At 32.0% G+C, this 22,228-nt stretch overlaps 1 protein-coding gene across 1 annotated transcript in view; it reads left to right on the top strand.

Moving 5' to 3' along the window:
• LOC134717997 (uncharacterized) overlaps window positions 1-20,070 on the top strand; it is a 28,379-nt gene extending 8,309 nt beyond the window's left edge. The window contains exon 5 of the mRNA XM_063580495.1: window positions 19,902-20,070. Within this exon, the coding sequence (XP_063436565.1) occupies window positions 19,902-20,070 (169 nt within the window). The remainder of the gene's footprint in view (window positions 1-19,901) is intronic.
• Window positions 20,071-22,228: the final 2,158 nt, after the last annotated feature.

Raw genomic sequence — 22,228 nt, 5'->3', positions numbered from 1 at the left:
CAGACAAAATAGAGATAGGCATCTTTAATTTTTTTAATAACTTTTTCAAATCAACTTGGATTGTCATCAAACTATGCAACTATCTTAGATATATATCAAGCTTACTGAATCCCATTTTATTTACTTTTGTTTTGTAAAGCTGTAAAATTTAAGAATTAAAGTCATCTCGGTAAAAAAAGCTAGGATTTGCAATTCAGACAAAATAGAGATAGGCATCGTTAATTTTTTTTATAACTTTTTCAAATCAACTTGGATTGTCATCAAACTATGCAACTATCTTAGATATATATCAAGCTTATTGAATCCCATTTTATTTACTTTTTTGTTGTATTACTGTAAAATTTAAGAATTAAAGTCATCTCGGTAAAAAAAGCTAGGATTTGCAATTCAGACAAAATAGAGATAGGCATCTTTAGTTTTTTTAATAACTTTTTCAAATTAACTTGGATTGTCATCAAACTATGCAGCTATCTTAGATATATATCAAGCTTACTGAATCCCATTTCATTTACTTTTTTATTGTACTGTTGTAAAATTTAAGAATTAAAGAAATGTTGGTAAAAGAAGCTAGGATTTGCAATTTGGACAAAATAGAGATAGTACACTTTAAATTTTCTAATAATTTTTTCAAATCAACTTGGATTTTCATCAAACTAGGCAGCTCTCTTAGATATATATCAAGCTTACTGAATCCCAGGTTATTTTGTTTTTTGTTGAATTGCTGTCAAATTAAAATTAAAGAACCGTATACATTTTCTATTAGTGTTAGGAACTATTTTATTTCTTTTAAATTGATAGAACAAACTTTACTTGTATAATCACAGTTCGATTGTTGCCAGTGAATCATTATAAAAGCTGTATGTGTTATCTCTCTTTATTTTAGTTCCTATACGACTCTTAAAATTCCACGAAAGGCGTTTAGATGATTGCTTTCTTGATTGACAACATAATTGTTACGTATGGAGGACGTGTTTTTTGACAAGCTATCAGGATTCCCATGGAATTTAATTGTGCCCATATTCTTGACTTTTTTCTTTATTCTTATGAGACTGGCTTTGTTCAGGAACTTTGAAGTAAGGAAGATACAAATTAAGTGATATCATTTAACTTTACTTTCTGCATGATAGATATGTTCTTCCACTATTTTTTTTTCGGTGACTATGTTGTAATATCTATATCCTAGCGATAAAAAGTAAAATTACGAAAAAAAAAAACCCAGAGGAAAATTAAAAACGGAAAGTCCCTAATCAAATGGCAAAATAAAATGATAAAACACATCAAACGAATGGACTACAAATGTCCTATTGCTGACTTGGTACAGAAATTTTCAAAAGTAGAACATGGTGGATTGAACGTAGTTTTATAGCGCTAAACCTCTCACTTGTATGACAGTTGCATTTCAATTCTGTTGAATATACACCGATGCGTGAACAAAACAGACATAATCATATAAATAACACATAGCTGAGAGGATGATAGAGCAGATTGTTACCTCGAGAAAACATTCACTACAAACTGCTCAGAGTCTGAATTGACCAGTTTTTGTGCTCGACCAGTAAAATCTAGCACACATTTTTCTCGACTAGTCTCGACATTGTCTGGACTGGACTTAACTGTTCTTAAGTGTACTCGACTAGGTCTTGACTTTACTTAATTAGTCTGAAATGGTCTTGACCAAGGTTCAACCTGTCTCGACCTGTCTTGACTAGTCTCGACTCAGTCTGAACCAGTCTCGACTAGTCTTGACCTTCAAATTTAGTTTTGACTGGAATAAAGAAGCCCATCTAACTAAATTAAATATTGATCTAACAAAATTCAAGTTTATTAGGTAGTTTGATTACTGGCTGTGAAAAAAAAAAAAATTCCAATAACTTTTTCAAATCAACTTGGATTTTCATCAAACTATGCACCTTTCTAAGATATATACCAAGCTTACTGAATCCCATTTCATTTACTTTTTTGTTGTATTGCTGTAAAATTTAAGAATTAAAGTCATATCTCGGTAAAAAAAGCTAGGATTTGCAATTTGGATAAAATAGAGATAGGCATCTTTAATTTTTTTAATAACTTTTTCAAAATCACTTAGATTTTCATCAAACTATGCAGCTATCTTAGATATATATCAAGCTTACTGAATCCCATTTCATTTACTTTTTTGTTGTATTGCTGTAAAATTTAAGAATTAAAGTCATCTCAGTAATAAAAGCTAGGATTTGCAATTCAGACAAAATAGAGATAGGCATCTTTAATTTTTTTAATAACTTTTTCAAATCAACTTGGATTGTCATCAAACTATGCAACTATCTTAGATATATATCAAGCTTACTGAATCCCATTTCATTTACTTTTGTTTTGTATAGCTGTAAAATTTAAGAATTAAAGTCATCTCGGTAAAAAAAAGCTAGGATTTGCAATTTGGACAAAATAGAGATAGGCATCTTTAATTTTTTTAATAACTTTTTCAAAATCAAACTATGCAGCTATCTTAGATATATATCAAGCTTACTGAATCCCATTTCATTTACTTTTTTATTGTACTGTTGTAAAATTTAAGAATTAAAGTCATCTCGGTAAAAAAAAGCTAGGATTTGCAATTTGGACAAAATAGAGATAGAGTACACTTTAAACTTTTTAATTACTTTTTCAAATCAACTTGGATTTTCATCAAACTAGGCAGCTCTCTTAGATATATATCAAGCTTACTGAATCCCAGGTTATTTTGTTTTTTGTTGAATTGCTGTCAAATTTTAGAATTTAATTAATCTAGGTCAAGAAAGCTAGAATTTGCAGTTCAAACAAAATAAAGATATTAATATTTTTTTTTCAAGTTAACTTGGATTTATTCAAACTATATAGCTAGCTTGTTAATGTATTAATCTTACTGAATCCCAGGTTGTTATCTAGTTTGGTGTATTGCTGTTAAATTTAAGAATTAGTTTAATCTGGGTAAAAAAATCTAGGATTTGCAGTTTTGACAAAATAGAGATAGAGTACACTTTAAACTTTTTAATTACTTTTTCAAATCAACTTGGATTTTATTCAAACTATATAGCTACCTTGGTGATGTATCAGTCTTACTGAAACATAGGTTGTTATTTAGTTTGGTGTATTTCTGTCAAATTTAAGAATTTAATTAGTCTACATGTAGGTCAAAAAGCTACAATATTAGATATATATCTTTCCTCATAATTTTGGAAAAAGTATATATAAATTAGTTATATAATTTCTTTAATGTTTTATTCCTTTTGTTATATATATCCTATAAATATATCAAAAAGCAAAGAAAAAATAAAGAAATTATTCAAATAAAAAGATCACATCTACCAGAGAGTTTTAAATTCTAAATAACATTTATTCAAAGTTGCAACATCATGTTAAATCTAAATCGCAAGACTTTTTTAATTCTCTTGATACACGTAATACACGAGTTTAAGAAAAGTAGGGCTTTCTTTTTACCTGTAAAACTCAGGTGTACTGATGTAATCAAACCATGTATAGTGCCATGTCATTAAATTTGACAAAAAAATATTTTAAGATTTGATTAAAATAATTTTTTACTGTAACTTTGGAATACATTTCTTTTTTTAAAAGGTTATCAAGGATTGTTATGAAAGTTCATGATATTAATTTTTTGTTTCACTACAAAAAAAAGGGTTTATTTTGTTTAAGCTAATTTGAAAAAGATATGAAATCTTAAAAAAGACACTTTTTTTTGTTAAAACAAAAATTTAATATTTGTATTTAAAGAAAGATATATTTCTAATATCAAAGCTTTTTGACCTACATGTAGATTAATCAAATTCTTAAATTTGACAGAAGTACACCAAACTAAATAACAACTTATGGTTTAGTAAGATATTAAGCAAAAATATTGCAAAGATAGTTAGAGAGTTTGATGAAAATCTAAGTTGATTTCAAAAAGTTATGAAAAAATTAGGGTGTACTTTCTCTATTTTGTCAAAACTGCAAATCCTAGCTTTTTTACCTAGAATACGTTGATTCTTAAATTTTACAGCAATACACTAAAATCTAAATAACCTGGGATTCAAGATGCTTGATATGTATCTAAGATAGCTGCCTAGTTTGATGAAAATCCAAGTTATTTTGAAAAAGTTATTAGAAAATTTAAAGTGTACTTTCTCTATTTTGTCTGAATTGCAAATTCTAGCTTTTTTTACCAACATTACTTTAATTCTTAAATTTTACAACAGTACAACAAAAAAGTAAATGAAATGGGATTCAGTAAGCTTGATATATATCTAAGATAGCTGCATAGTTTGATGACAATCCAAGTTGATTTAAAAAAGTTATTAAAAAAATTAAAGATGCCTATCTCTATTTTGTCTGAATTGCAAATCCTAGCTTTTTTTTAACGAGATGACTTTAATTCTTAAATTTTACAGCAATACAACAAAAAAGTAAATGAAATAGGATTCAGTAAGCTTGATATATATTCAAGATAGCTGCATAGTTTGATGAAAATCCAAGTTATTTTGAAAAAGTTATTAGAAAATTTAAAGTGTACTTTCTCTATTTTGTCTGAATTGCAAATCCTAGCTTTTTTTACCGAGATGACTTTAATTCTTAAATTTTTCAGCAATACAACAAAAAAGTAAATGAAATGGGATTCAAGAAGCTTGATATATATCTAAAATAGCTGCATAGTTTGATGAAAATGCAAGTGATTTTGAAAAAAGTTATTAAAAAAATTAAAGACGCCTATCTCTATTTTGTCCAAATTGCAAATCTAGCTTTTTTTACCGAGATGACTTTAATTCTTAAATTTCATAGCTTTACAACAAAAAGTAAATGAAATCGGATTCAGTAAGCTTGATATATATCTTAGATAGGTGCATAGTTTGATGAAAATCAAAGTTGATTTGAAAAAGTTATTAGAAAATTTAAAGATGCCTATCTGAATTCATATAATAATTTTTATTTCTACCTATTGTAAAAATTTCTTTTTTTTATTTCACAGCCAGTAATCAAACTACCTTATAAGCTTGAATTTTGTAAGATCAATATTTATTTTAGTTAGATGGGCTTCTTTATACCAGTCAAAACTAAATTTGAAGGTCAAGACTAGTCGAGACAGGTCGAGGCTGGTTCAGACTGAGTCGAGACTAGTCGAGACAGGTCGAGACTGGTTCAAACAGAGTCGAGACTAGTCAAGACAGGTCGAGACAGGTTGAGCCTTGGTCAAGACCATTTCAGACTAATTAAGTAAAGTCGAGACCTAGTCGTGTACACTTAAGTACAGTTAAGTCCAGTCGAGACAATGTCGAGGCTAGTCGAGTAAAATGTGTGCTCGATTTTACTGGTCGAGCACAAAAACTGGTCAATTCAGACTCTGAGCAGTTTGTAGTGATTGTCAACCGCGGCGAAGCTCAATAGTCCGACGGTTCGATGGTACGACAGCTCGATGGTCCGACGGTTCAATGGTCCGACAGTTCAATAGTCCGACAGTTCGGTAGTCCGACAGTTCAGTGTTATTTCTGCTTTTATATTTGAATCGGAAGTCCCGTGTGGAATGAGGGTACTGCGCATATGTGATGAAAGTCGCATGGCCGAGTTCACTTGAAACTCTCGAGTGAAATTTACTAACTCGGGTTTCAACAAAACGATATTACTACAACCACTCGAGTTAACCCTCGTACCCTAGTTCCAACCCTCACCGAGCCAGGGTTGAACTCAAGAAACTCTTGAATGACGTCAAACCAATGAGAACATTTTATTTGTTATGCTTGGTCAGGGCCTTACCCTAGAGTTGCTTAGAGTTGTTCCGAATAACAACTCTAGTGCGTTCGCGTGATAATCTATTAACTCTAAAGTCGATTGAAGAGTTTCCAGTGAACTCGGCCATTTGAAAGGCTGCTTTCATTATGAGGCTCGTACCGACTTCGCAGTTGAACCGGAAGTGGAACACGAACCGTAAGTTTGGTTCATTTGAATCGTCTGTTAAGACGAACCAGAGAAACAGTAGTTTGCTGGAAATAGTTCAAACCAAATGAAAAGTGATCCTACTTATCTATCGGAGGTAAGCTGAACGTGACTTCCGATCACTCCTGTTTTTCATCATGAAAGATGAAGGCCTCCCATAATCAGTTCCGGTCTCAAATGACTGTTTTTCACGTGATCGCACTACTCGGAGATTTAAAAAAAATTGTTATTTGGAAATATGTATCCATATCTTCCATGAAAAATGATTCAACGAAATATCGGACAGTATAACTACAGCTGTGAACGAATCCAGTGACGTAAAGACGGACCTTAGGACGAACGAACAAACTTAAGCATTCTGTGTCTTAACACAAAACCGGAATTTAGATTTCTACTTCTAATTGAAGAAATCATCTAACTATGAGCACAAAGGCACACATCGACAATTCTACCAAATAAGCTTCATGCGGGAGCTTATAAAAGCTCCTACATTTGCGGGAAATTTATTGTTTATTAATCAATATTATTAGTACCATCCAAATTTAGCTTATCTATACATGATTCAGTATAAAACTGTTTTTTAGTATTTGAAACCGTTGTATATTAACACTTTTCCTCCGCGATTTCCAGCAATGACCCTAGCAGCCATTTTAGAGATGTAATGGTAAAGGGCAACAGAGTCCTTTATATACCATCTTTTCATGGGAACTTTCAATTTACTCAAAGATGTCAGTTTCAAAACAAAATTGACATTTCCATATAAGGAATAGGGGCCAATGCAGTGCCATATATTGACACTTCCTGTGCTTGCATCATCAATGTGGTAACGCGCACCACCGTTATTACACACGTGCAAAGTGAGAAATTCTTGAATAGCTTAAAATAGGTTGATATATGAAAGAATATTTTCTTATAAAAAATAAATAAAAAAGTGGGAATTCGCAACAAACGTGTCTGCAATTGTAATCGCTTTTATGATAATTTAAGTATCAATATTCGTTTTTGTTTTTGACAAGTTTAATATATCTTTAAAAAACATATCCGACGCATTTTTGATGTATTAAAAAAGTATATGAAGTTAAAATGCAACCATTAATCTTGATCAGTTAATTTTTTATCATAGTTTAAAAAATGCACAATTGCACATAGTGCCTTACAATTATTAGTCCTATAGTATAAGCCTTCGTAGGTTCATATCGTCTTTATACGACGTTTTTTTATCGGAATTTTTTTTAACAATCAAAAGTCTCGTGGTTCAGAATTGATAGTAAAAAAGATCCGATTAAAAAAGTCGAATGACGATATATACCTACGAAGGTTTATATAATAGGACTAGAGGATTCGGAACGTCGAATATACCTAGCTGTAAAGGTTTTTTAGATATAAAATGTACCCTGTGTTTAATAAGCATCTTTCTTTATTTAACGCTTCAACTAATTGGCGAATGTGGTGTAATTAAGCCACTTTCTCTTCCAAAACAAATCGATCTTTCTTGTATATAGTCTTTCTTAGGGGCTAAGTAGTCCATATCGGGATACACCAAAGACCTGACAGTGGACATGAAATGACTTGGGCCCGTATATGTGTCGATATATTAAAATTAGAATAACTATTTAATTCTTCAATAGATTTCCTAAAAATTTTAGCTTAATGAAGGGACCATTTTCAGGTCTGTTTTGTAACATATTTATATCATATCCAGTGTGATATGTCGGACTATCGAACCGTCGGACTATAGAACCGTCGGACTATCGAACTGTCGGATTATCGAACCGTCGGACTATTGAACAGTCGGACTATCGAGCCGTCGGACTGTCGAGCGGACCCCGCCTTTTCGAGGGGTTACAATCTGCTCAATCACCCTCTCAGGTATGTGTTATTTAATTTATTATACTGAATGTCCTATCATTATTGGCTTTAAATGATTACTTTTATTTTAAAAGTATTTCCTATGACGTCACGTTCATAACAACGTTACGGGCATTAGAAAAAAAAACAAAAGTCAAGCAAGATGTTTTATTTTATTTATTTTAACAGTCGATAATAAAAACGTAGAACTTGAGCATTGAATTTAATTCCTTGATGTAAATTCAATTCATTGTTCTTCGAATTATCGATTTCTGATTGGTCTGGACGAGAGGGTAACATAAAAAAAATTGTCACCCGCTCAGCCATGTGATAGTGTAAATTGACACCCTCGTCTTAGCCAATCAAAATATGGCATTTTTACGTGAAGTATAATAAAGGCAAAATAGTCAAAATATGTGTACAGCAGTTATCACTGTGTCACAAAAAAACACCAAATATTTAACAAAAAAAGCAGAAAAAGCATCTATAAGATCATGAAGATTGAAAGCGACATTCATTGCTTTGTAAACGTCACATAGGAAGAAATATAAAATAATTTTGTCGTTCAAAGTATTTTTAAAAACAATTAAAATTTCGCACACTTGTATACAAATTTAATGTCAAAACTAATTTCAGAAAAGACCGAAATTAAAAACTCTCCAGAAGTGTTTATAAAAAATTAAGAATACACACATGGTTAAAACCACTTCGCGAGTAAAATAATTTTGTTGTTTAAAGTATTTTCAATATTTTGATAGAACAATAACATAATAATCTTTAGCAGTATAGAGTCCCTTCCTCTGAACCAAAGAAACACAATAAGCACATACAAAACACAACAGCAAAAATGAAAGATAACATAAACACATTGACGGGATGTATAAGTACCGAGCCACGTCAAATGAATATCAAAGAAAACAGACCAAACAATAAAAGTAATATTAATAATAGAACAAAAACATGCAAAAGAACACTATAACATGTTGTTCATGTATTGTTTTTATAGTTCATACAAAATTATTATCAACAAATCTTGGTACCTTCCGATGTTTAGATAAAAGGACGAAACGTTCTTGGACATACCTCTGGTTCGTAAACTTTATGCTCAGATACTGATGACGTTTTACAACATTTGAGTACGACCTGGAAGGTCTTGAATATCGAATAAGTTGCGAAATGTGTATCCCATATGCAGGTGAAGTTGGAATATTGCTTCTCAGGTGGGGAAAATGATAAAGGATACAACAGATACAGTTGATATTATAGAAAAGAAGAAATGGTATGATTGCCAATGAGACAACTATCCTCAAAAGACCAAAATGACACAAACATTAACATATATAGGTCACCGTACGGCCTTCAACAACGAGCAAACCACAAACCGCATAGTCAGCTACAAAAGGCTCCGATAAGACAATGTAAAACAATTCAAACGTTCAGTTGAATCTGCCTCATATTTTGACTTACATCTATAAATTAAAAATGGGGATCGGTTGAAAACAAACCTTTCCGACAAAAGAGATTACTTTGGCTCCCAAATTGTTAACTTTCAATTTCTATGAAGCAATATACCATCAGCACCTGCATTCGGACTATATGTATATATCTCCAAATTGATACTATATTCCCGGGCTTGAAATCCATATCATGATTTTCTCGATAGAGGGTTGCTGCTCACAAGAAAGCTATTAGCTAAGAGTTCCAAATGGTGAAGTGGGAATTATCCCTTTCGGATTTTTAAAATACACCATCACGAGTTAGTTGACCGTCATATAATATTAGTTTCACATATGATATCGGATATGTTCTTTATTTGGTAAAGAATCCCGTTCCATGTTTACAAATTATACTATTTACCCGGTTTGTTATAGAAGAACAATCTCCGGCGTAGAGTTCATATCCGTTCCATACATGCTTTGCAATACTGCACTTAATATTGAGTGTAGTGTTACAAAGTATTGAACAGAACGGATATGTGATCTCTGCGCCGGAGATTGATAGAAGAAGCAACACAAAGGGTGTCACATGTAGAGCAGGATCTATTTACCCTTCCGGAGCACCTGAAATCATCCCCAGTGTTTGGTTGGGCTCCTGTTGCGCATTCTTTAGTATTTCTAATGTTGTGTCATGTGTTCTTTTATTTGTGTCTTTTTTAAGGTTTATGTGGAACATTTGGCTAAAATGGATGTATTTTCATCTTAAAATTCGCTCTGATTACAGATCAACCTGTGCATCTGGAAAACTTTTAGAGCATAGCATGTCCTAGATAATTAGAAGTAAAATGTATTGTATGATTAAGACAATTTATTACTAACTGGATTTTCCCGCGCAATGTTTTTCGTCCTTGCAGAAGATGATAAAATTAACAAAGAGTGGCGTTTCCTTGATAATGTCCACTCAGGTACTCAATTTAAATCACCAATTATTGTCAGGTATCTATTGTCCATGTCAATCAATACCAATGATTTTAACTATTACCTGCGGGGAACTTCTCAAACCTGTTTCCAAACTTAGTTTATTTTGGCACATTCTTGAGGAATGAAAAAAGAGCACTGCAAAATCCTGGTAAGTTTTTATTTTTTTAAAACATAAACATATTTGAAATTTATTTATCTAGGGCATGCTATGCCTAACAAATTTAACAGATGCACAGGTTTGTTGGCACTCAGAGTAAATTTTGAGGTGAAAATACGGCCATTTTAGCCAAAGGGTCCACATGTACCTTAACCATTCCGGTGTCAGTTTTATTTTTAATCTGTGAGTTTGAATGTCCCTCTGGTAGTTTTTGTCCCTCTTTTACACTACAGTTGAGTGATAGCTAGTAGAATTTGAACCAATCAAAATGTACGAGTAAAATGAGTACAGTCAAATGCAAACTTTACTGGTTCGTAGTGTATTCACCTACAGACAACATGTCACAATATGTATTATTACAGATTACATTATTAGTCTGAACTAGCCCTCTCTTTACATTTAGGTTTTCCTCAGACTTCAATTTGGTCGCTATCCGTGTTTATTTGTACTATAAAGTTGTGGCTTGACGAGATGAAGCATAAAGGTCGTATCATGGAAACACAAGGTAAACAAATAAAATAGTCATGACTTTTATATTTCTTCCCAAAGGAGTAGTGAACAATTGTATTTTAAAAAAATACAGCCTTTAATAACGTTTATTTGTATAGGAAAATGTTGCTCTCACAACTATACTTATCAATGAAACATGAGAGAATAATAGCCTAAATGAACTCATTGAATATACTTTAACTTTCCTTAGACAGTTTATTAAATCCCTGTTTCAGTGTTCAAAGAATCTGAAAACAATTCTATAAATATTGTCAGCTTTTCTTATACGTGCATGTTTTCTGACACGAAATGTCTTAACCTGTTTAAAATTACTCTGATCTCAAATTAAAAGCATTTTAAAAAGATATAAACGTAAAATTTTAATAGTTTATCAATCCATCATTCCAAATTATATAAAGTATTTTTATGAAGGCAGTCGTAGTATACCGCTGTTTAGTAGCCATAAGTCGATTTAGGGGAACACTAAGCTAGACCCCCCCCCCAAAAAAAAACAACCAACAAAAAAACAGAAGAAAACACATCATTTTGAAAAGAGGAAAACTACGGAACAACGGAAACGCTGCACTGAAATCAAAAACAAAAGCCGAAATACATAGAAAGGTACTATCTGAAAACATCTCCCATATTCCTGACTTGGAACCGGACATTTTAAAACAAAATGATTGGTAGAACCTGAATTTATGGCTAGCAAAACCTCTCGCTTATATGATAAAACTAACATGCCGCTTAAATTTGAACATTGCATGACAGGAGTAACAAAAAAAGAACATTCAGGCCAGTAAAAACGTGAATAAATAATTTAACAGTAAATTCAAAATGTAATTAAATCTCAGAATTACAAAAGACACATCCCATGAAATTACGATATTAAATCAGGACAGCATAAATAAATTATAAACTGTGTGTCACACGAATGTATCAATACCACAAATCGTGACTCTTTTGTAACGTTTTTAAAAAAAATGTGAAAAAAGGATTGAGTTAGTGATGGTGTTATCTTAGTAATTTTTCAACCATGAACAAAAAACTGAATTTCATTCTCAAACGGTAGAATCTAACACAATACTTAATAAGATTAAAAAAATAAACATTATAACTGAGTACACGAATGTTGGATTTATGAATACCCAGACAAGTCGTATAGCGATGCAAATCTGACATTCGACAAAACAGAATTATTCGGGAAAAGGTCACGTTCGGCACTTAGTTAATAAGACGACGTGTTTGGTAACCCACAATATAAATGTGATGAAATGTCGTTAGTTAGTTTAGTCAAAGATACGTCGTATAGATCAACCGATGTATGATGGTGGTTTTGATATTGACAGGTTTTTTTTTAAATTTTTTATCGCAATTTTCTGCCTCAATCTTGGTGTTCAGAAATCTTGTCACAATAAGTTATACTTAATTTGTATATCTAACATAATCTGGGTTATATATGGTATAAAAGGATTAAACAAAGCCATTTTTTTTTAAATTTTATGTAAGAAGTAACTAGTTTGATACCAAATGTATATAGATTCATTAAAGGTTCAAAGTACGTTGGTTGTTTTCTATACGAAAGATCGTAATAATGATACAATCATAGCCTTTACAAGTTAAGATAGCTGTGTTGCAACCCAGGGTTAAAGATTTTTCATATATTTGCTTCAGTGGCCTCAAGTTAGCTGCATAATTCTACTGTAACTTTTTAAGTGTTTTATTGTGTGATTTTGAATATTGAACATTTAGTATATTCTTAAGATGTAATACTCTATTGTTTGTATTATAGAGATATTTGTGTATCCCTGGTTTGTACTTTTAATGCCGCGGTAACAAGAGACATGGTAAACATACTCTATCAACAATTATCATCATGGATCTGTGAGTTTGTATGACTGCGAAGAGTTAAAACGAGCACTTCTTAATAATTTGAATTAAATCGATGCATATATTATGAATTCACTTGGCTTTGCGGGCCGTAAAGTAAACTTGGCATACTTTAAACTGTGATATAATGCTGAATCATCATATATTAGTCCTCCGATTTTCTGAATTTGTATTTCTTATTCAAACCTCAGAACATGATAAAGATAAATAAAATTTAAGAGATTCTACATGTTTTCTTGTTTCCACCCAATAACACAATAGAAGGTACAGTCCTTTAGCAATTGCAAAATAGATATTTTAAAATGGATTTTTTGCACATAAATTAGGCCGTTAGATTTCACGTTTGAATTGTTTTACATTTGTCATTCCGGGAGTCAGGATGACTCGTATAACAAAATGATTTGACCTCATTAACCAAATTAAATAACTTTTTTCCCAATCCACTATGAATAAATATGTTTAAACTAAAACTGACAATTTTTGCACTACATCATGTAAATCTATATACAAATAAACTCATCATAGATACCAGGAATAAATTTGTTATTTACGCAAGACGCGCGTTTCGTCTACAAAAGACTCATCAGTGAAATTCGAATCAAAAAAATTATAACAGGCCAAATAAAGTACAAAGTTTAAGAGCATTGACCAAAAATTCCTAAAGTTTTGCCAAATACAGCTAAGGTAATCTATACCTGAGGTAGAAAAGCCTTACTTTTTTAAAAATTTAAAAAAAGTTATTTTAAGTTTATTTATAATTATAAGCAAATCAATGATAACTCAAGTGAACCCAAGTGGTCAGAGTAATACAGTTGCATTTTTAGCCAGGATGGATTGTAAAATGCAAATGACAGCAATATTGGAAAAAGAAAAAAAAACACATTTTGTTTTCATCATTTTATAGTGCCAGCATGTCCTCTTTTTATTCAAAATATTGGATTAACCAAGATCCTGAGATTCTTCAGACTAAAACGTTATTACGAAAAGAAATGTTTTTAAAAGAGATGCACTCGTTTTTTGTGTTTATGCCAATTTTAATAACTATCTACTTAAAATCCAAATTAACCTTGTATTTTTAGATAATTCATACAGTTGTTCTTAACGGTTGTTTGCCCAAGTGTTCGTGTTCTTTTTTAATGGAATATTTAGGTCAGTTTATTATTGTTTGAAGTGAAGATAAAATATCAAAGTACAATATCAGATTTCGGAGGTAACATAATTTATTGCTTTTAATACGCATGCTAACTTTTGAGAACGCTAACCATATACATCCTCTTTACATTTAAATAAATAATAATGATTGAATCAAAAGAAAATAGATAATCTCACGTTTCCCAAATATCATATATATTTGGGATTGATGACAAAATATGTTACCCACATTTCTCAATTCATGATTATAATTATTGAAATGTATTCATTTACACTGTCAACTTTTGAAAACGCTGACCATAATGCCTCGTATCTATAGAAGACATGTTGATGATTGAATCAAAGGGAAAAAGATAATCTCATGTTTCCCATCCATCGTATATATTTTGGGGAATTTATGAAACATTGTGTTTCTCACACTTCTTAATTCATGATCATAATTACATTTATTGTAATCTATTCATTTACACTGACAATTAATAGATATTTTATACATTAACAAACATTTCGAACAGCAGCAATGAACATAGAAACAGATGCTTCTTAGTGATTTCTTATCCTGTTAAAAGAATTTCATTATTCCAATTATTTGTTTCTTTACTTAGGCGACCTGCTAATATATATAAATATTCAAATAACAAACATTTATAGTTTCTTAATAAACAGAACAAACTTATCACCGAGATAGTTTTACATTTGTTCTCTTTTTATGTAGTCTAATAGGCTTTTGGAACATGTACTGTTCTACCGATAAGTGTGTATTTATCTATATAATGTATGCATGTTACAACTTATGCAATTTAACTTATCACTACAACATTCTTTACTTTTAGATACCTGCGTTCCACGGATATAATTGAATGTCATAAATATTCTTATATTCTATACATAATAGTTTTAGCTTATTGAAGTATAATCATTTTCCTTTATAACAAACACAATTTAACTTTTAAATTTGCGTGTCTACAAAAGTGACAAACTTAATCAAAAAGTTAAACGTGGTTACATACTTTTTGTCAAAAAGGTAAGAGGAACCTAGGACACGATAATATTTTGTATCCGATATAAGATCTGCTGTACACATATTTCTACGTTATTCTAATTTTGATTGTCACAACTATACTGATATTTTTAAATACGTAGTAGTTATACACCGAGAGAAAGGCATGTCGTATCCCGAGGTGTATAACTAACTTACACCCCATTCTTAACTCTATATCGTTAACATTGATTATCAAATGGAAGAAAAAACCAACGATTTATTGACAATATTAAACCTTCATTTATAAGATTTTTTTGTTAATACATGAAAACCCACTAGTTACCTTTTTGGTTATCTTCGTTCACACTTTGACAAGTGAGTATGTTTTACCAATGTCAAGGTTGTTTTGCATATTCCAAATAAATCCTTGGGTTGATATTAATCAGAAGGTCAAGGTTGACCATATCGTGTATTCATATCAAAAACAAAAAAATCGTGATTCTCCTTGTATGCAGTTGTCAATATGGACGGGTATGAGACGGCCGACATTTCTTAGCAAGCGTTAGATTTGGTAGATGAGACTAATTTAAAACATAAAGGCAATATTATAACTCAAAGTACCTACCTGTATCAGTTTAAAAAGGTATTCATAACTATATTTTCTATCTGACGGTTTTATGGGGAAAAAGCCCACCTCTTCTCGAGAATGAATAAACATTCGTATTCGGACCTACAAAGGGATAAGTGTGTCTGCAATAGAAACCCGACATCCATGGACGCTCAGCATACAACGGGAATTCTCGCTACATTGAAGACCCATTGGTTGCCTTCTGCTGTTGTCTGCTCTATGGTTGGGTGGTTGTCGCTTTGACATATTCACCATTTCCTTTCTCAATTTTAAAGATATAGATTTAATATTCCGTAACTCTCTCTTTTGTGGAAGAGGGGCTGATCCAGGTGGGGTTCCCAACTAAACAGAAAGGGGCGGGGGTTCAAATAAGTCAAATACATTGATCATTTAAATCTGGTCAAACCCGCGGAATCTCTATCCCGGATCGACCACTGGATAACGGGGGTGGGGGGTGGGGTGGGGGGATTGGGTCGAGAGTTAGAATCCCCCCCTTTTTTTTTATAATAGAAACATATGACTGGGATAAAAAAAATATTACTTTCAGCAGAGGAGTAATTGAAGGATTTTTTTACTTTAAAATAAACGCCTAATTTTGTTTTCGCTATTGGAATTTCCTTTAATGTTTTTTTTTAATATCTTGAAAGAATTAGTAGTGAACACTGTAAGTAATTTCTTGTGTTTATGCTATTTAAAGAATAATCAATGTCTATTGTTACGAATAACAATGGACTTTGTTAGCGGGATGTAGAAGCAGGGTTTCCAGAAACCCCGCTTATCACAGCATGTGGTCAAAAACCATTGTTATTCGTAACAATAGATCTATTCAATTTACAAGTGTTTCAAAAAAAGTAACTATGAAGTATAACAATATAGCTGGCCATGGGGTGTAATACATATCACATACTTAAGAGTAAGGTCTACCCTGACAATTGTAACGGTGTCTCTGTAACTGTATCTGAGTACTTTGTATTCCATAAAAAAAGATAGGTAATTAAATGATTGTTCTGCATAGCTAAATAAGCGAAGATAAACAAGATAACAAAAATTGACTTGTAATCAATCATCATAGTTTCTTAATTACTATAATCACATCATTAATAGAATTCTACTATAATCTGCAAGCGAAGTTACCGGCATATAATGAAATAAATTCAAGTAACTATGCCATTATACCTTTAAATGTTTTTTTTTTTATATTATATGTATCTCTAATCAACCAATATATTCCACCACTTTTGACATCAGATTATTTCAATTTTAGACAATTGTTTAAGATCAGGTGTCATTATCATAACATCCAAAATATATCGTGCAATGTTAAACACGTTACTGAAGCTAGTATGAAAGGTGTTTGTGTCATTCTTTTCTTGTAAGATTCATAATTGGAAATCAGTACCAAAAAAAATTGTTTATACACTTTTGTTCTTATTGTATGTTTGTCATACAAAATAGTAAAACAACTGAAAAGAATGGTAACCGTTGTTTTTGTATACCTTCGAAGGTGTTTTAATATACAACATTACAGACATTATCATGTATGCAAATGAAAGTAATCAGTACAATATAGGGTATTCAAACTGGTGTTGACAGAAGATTGTTGATACTGCTTAAGTCATATTAAACGAGTGACTGGTGAAATATATTGTTTATCCAATTTTTGAATCGATGTATGAATATATCATAAACTTTGTCTTCAGTGAATGATTTGATTATATAATTTCTACGCAAACATGTCTGTAATGATGTGAAAAATATGATAGCTAATTAATTGCTCTGTTTTGAAGCTTAAGTTAACCGATTGTCAACTTATAATGAACAACAACAAAGACGCATGTATATTGGCTACCTGTACAGTCAGATAATACCTTGTTCTAATGACAGATCCATGCGTTCGCCGGATTATTACAAGTAGGGTCACACTAAGTAATTTATATCAGGAAAATATGTCGGTGAATTGTTTCCTTGAAGCAAGCAATTAAAGAAAGGAAACTTCTTCTAAATGTTAACAAATTAAAAAACTAATAATTTTATAATCCATTTAATCATAAAATAAATTATTTGTGATGTTTCATTTAAGGGTGTCGCTCTGTCAGCTTTCTAAATCATTTGCATACGTTAACATAAACACTTGTCTTCTCGATACGTTACGAAATCAATTATCTCCCTGCAATATATTTTGATAACTTTGATTTGAAACAAAAGCCCAAGAAACTTCGAATTTCTTGTAGTCAGGTCAAAGTCCTCATCTTTCGCCTCGGACCCTGAACTGACTAATCGTGCAGAGAAACTTTCCGACAACGGTTGTTATCGTCCTTTTTCTTTGTTATCTTTGTAGTATATCTAATACTTGTATGAGTACGTCGATAACAATTAATTATTTTAAAATCAGAACATACTTCAATGATCAATATTACGACAAAAAATTATAATCTTTCTCCGGTAACACACCGTGTACACGTCATGTTCGTTTTATCAAGAGAAAGTTGAACTCTTTTGTTATCGAAAGGGTCACTGTCAGCGATTACTTGAAAAAAAACACCGTTCATACAGTTTATTTGATGCACAGTATCTCATACAAAATAAACATATACATGAATAACAGTTAAAATGTTAATCGTTCTTTCTTAACAATTATTATAGGTTGGCCTTCAGCTGATTGAGTTTTTTTTTCGAATGAGTAGTTGTTCAGTCTTTGGTTAATATGATGCACTAAAATATCACAATTATTGATAATGGTTTTAAAATAATAGTTTACGGTCTACAGCACTAGTCATTTGCATGATAATTGAAATAATAAGGTTATTTATTTAAACATTTTTGTATGTGTAGGTTTTGTATGTTTGTAGTACTGAAACATATTTTCTCTTAAATTTTGAAGACCACGATTTTGATATAGGTCATTTCCAAAATATGGAAGATAGTCGTTTGTCGTTACCTTTGTTTCCTAGCAAAAAGGACATCATGATATATAAACATTTTAAAAATGTTGATAACATTTCTTCCGGTATAGCTGTTTGATTTTCTTTTACACTATGTTGTACATTCACTACAGTGAATAAAGGTTCTGAAATTGTTTCTGTGACCAGTTTGAAAAAAATACAAAAGTGTGAATGTTGCTTATGTTATATGTTTTTCTTTACATATTTGAATACAATAATGGTTTATTTCTGACCTAATAAGATGAGGTTGACTAGTTTACATGCATGTCAGAGGTCAGACTGAGAAATATGTACTAAGATTTTAGAAGGGACCAATTTTTATTGTAAATTTTGTTATTCAAAATATGTGTTGGCTTTACAATTGTGTCCACTATGGAAAATGACAATTAAAGAATATATAATAACATCTGAACACATACTGGTATCCTTGATAACTATATACACTCCAATGTGTTAAAATATGCATTACGATACTTAAGTTCAGATATCTTCCGAACGGACTGGTTTTTTTTTTACATGTCCTACGATAATTACTAAATGAGATGGGATATGAGTCGGACTCTGATTTCCCCAATAAAAATTGACACGTTTGAAATACATAATAAAACAGGAAAACAATGTTTTTCTCATAATTTTTCATAATTTTTCTTTCGCGATTTATTGCCTTGTCAGTGTATGTTCGACTTATGACTTTGAATTTTTCTCTCGTATTTCCCCTTCTCTTTGAATAGACATATTCAAAATAAAGCATCAACAATAGAAATCAACCAAGACAATCGTACATGCTTAAGGATATACGTGTACCGACTCACTGGCATTTCCAAATAATTTCTGCAGTAATTGTTGTGTCTATTCATAGAGATATAGACATGTGCAAAAACTATCAATATAAACTTGATTTTGGTGAATACATGCATGTTGATGCAATGTAATAATAGATGTTTTGTAGATGACTACATTTAAATTTAATGAAATTTAATGCATTTGTTATACAAGTGACAAGTTTAGCTAGCCTTTTGGATAAAGCATTCTTTTATAGTGTCAAGATTGAACGGTTGATTTAAACTTATTGTGGTGATATATACTATGGCGTATATACTAAATTTAGTCCTGGGTCTGGTTGTTCCAAAGGCCGGATAAAGTTATCAACTGAATATGTTTGTCCACTGGATAAATGTTTATCGAGTGGTTAAATTCTGTTGTTCAAAACGTGGTTAAGGATCGGTTAGTTATCCACTGGACAAAATAGTCCCATAACTCTTTGTACTTCCTGTAACATTTGCAAAATGGAAAAAAGGGGAAAAGAGCTGCAAATTTTACAGAGGCAGACAAGGTCTTCCTTACGGAGCTGGTAGAAAGGAACATAAACATAATCAATTATAAATTCACAAGCACAATTACCAATCAAAGAAAAAAAACAGGTATAAAAAGACATTGCCAAGCAATTGAATTCCAGGGGTGGGGCCCAGAGAACTGCCAACCAAATTAAGGAAAAGTGGAGGAAGTCGTATGTAGTAGCAAAGGAGGAGGCAGCAAAGGACAAGGCCCATGCAAGGACGACTGGTGGTGGACCTCCAGCCAAGGCAAAAGACCCTGTTACACAGAAAATTTTGGAACTGCTTTAGGGGGCATCAAACTTTTTTTGGGATTGATGGAGGTTTCGTAATAGGAATGCCACTGCCACTAAAGACAATCAACAACCCTTTTGGATTAAATGGTAATACTATATACAATATTTTCACACTGGTTTAAAAACACAAACGCTCATGTAATGACTACTACAAACGGCCGTGAATGTGTCGTTTGCTTATTAGCGGCCTTATTTAAATCTTAAATGTTGATATGCTTTAAATTTTTACATGGTATTTGACCAAAATATACATGTATGTAGTATATAGACATACGCATGTTTATATTTCGTAATATGTTCACCTTCACTACATTAAGTGGTGCCTGTTGTACTTTTCATTTACCGGTTGCCCTGTGTCTGCATTTTCTTCATCTTTCACTTTCAAAACTGCGGTTTTGTTTTGTTTTTACAAGAGTCCTTGACCATGTGACAGAAGTTTTTTTTGACATTCCGTGTTCATATGTTTTAAATCAACACTTCGTATAGATTTCCCTTCCCATTGCTGGCTTTAGGTTTTGTGCTAGAACTAGATTTTACTTTGTAAAAAAACAATTAACACACAATTAGAAGCATCATGATTTTTTTTCAAATAAATAACAGACTGTATATGAATAACAAAGAATATAGAGAAATGGAAAATAGAATGTAGGATTGAAGTACCCCAATTGGGACCTTCAATGTGCATACCATTATATCGCTACACCGCATGTCTCACCTACTTTCGAGTGAATTAACCATCTTTTATACAACCTCTAAATTCTGGTTTATCCAATAATAAACAGGGGATTGTATCAGAGACAGTAAGTTAACTTCAAACTATGTTAAATACTATTTAATCAGTACCCGAGGGGTCTTCCCAATAAGTCACCGTAAGTTTGAGTGTTTTATTTTTTTGTTGTGTTATATGGATTCTTGTTTCACTGACTTTTCGTCGCCACTTTTTGTGCTTCTCGCATAAAATCGCAATGCATTAAAGGTTTTTAAACCTTGAACCATTTTTCATACAGATAAGAAGCGGGTTTGAAGGTCCTGATTTTGAAATCCCGGGCTTAAATATATGAAATCCCGAGGTCCTCAGTTTTAAGAAATTTAACTCCTGACATCCCGAAAATAGAAAAAAGAATTCCCGAACCCCGACAGGATCAATCCCGAAATCATGAGCGCAAAAACGCCCGACGCCGACGTCCCGAAAGGGTCCTTCCCCTTCAGTTAACTTAAGAGTTATGCTCTGTTCCATTTGGGTTCACCTATGACTTACCATAATCATTTGTTGATACATTTCAGGCTTTTGAGTAACTATAAAAAGAAAGATGTGGTATTATTGCCAATTAGACAAATATCCACAAAAGACCAAAATGACACAAGCATTAACAAAAATAGGTAACCGTACGACATTCAACAATGAGCAAAGCCCATATCGCGTAGTCAGCTATAAAAGGCCCCGATAATACAATGTAAAACAATTTAAACGAGAAAACTAACGGCGGCCTTATTTATGTAAAAAAAATGAACGTTGAACAAATATGTCACACATAAACAAACGACAACCACTAAATCACAGGCTTCTGACTTGGGACAGAGTCATACATAAATAATGAGGCGGGGTTAAACATGTTAGCGGGATCCCAACCCTCCCCTAACCTGGAACGCACAAAAAGTAGCGACGAAACTTCAGTGCAACAAGTTGATTCCCCATAACACAACAAAAAAACTGAAAAACACTCAAACTTATAAATCCAACTTTTTCAAACATAAGCACTTATTGGGAAGACCCCCCAATTCGTGTATTGATTAATCTTTTTTGGGTAGCCACTATTTTACAGCACAATTTTTAACAACGATGATTATATACCTCTGTCTCGAGACCTGTCAAGTTTATCAATTAAACTTTTGTTGTTCATCTAATGTATTAAGTTTCCAGGGCACATGAAGGTTAATAAACAAACATATTTGCTTCAGGTAAAGAAGTTAAATCTCATCTTCAAATAGCAAGAGAAATGAATGTAGAAATTCAGCAATTTTTACAAGATAACAGGCCAAGAGAAGCATTGCCAAAAGTAGGAGACAGCATTTTTTACAATTATGTGGACACAACAAAGGGCATTACCGAAGCTGAAAGAGATGAATTCACTTCTTTCCTCAGCACATTCAGT

Source organism: Mytilus trossulus, chromosome 5, assembly GCF_036588685.1.
Source record: "Mytilus trossulus isolate FHL-02 chromosome 5, PNRI_Mtr1.1.1.hap1, whole genome shotgun sequence".
NCBI lineage: Eukaryota > Metazoa > Mollusca > Bivalvia > Mytilida > Mytilidae > Mytilus > Mytilus trossulus.
This window is presented reverse-complemented; position numbering and strand designations above follow the sequence as displayed.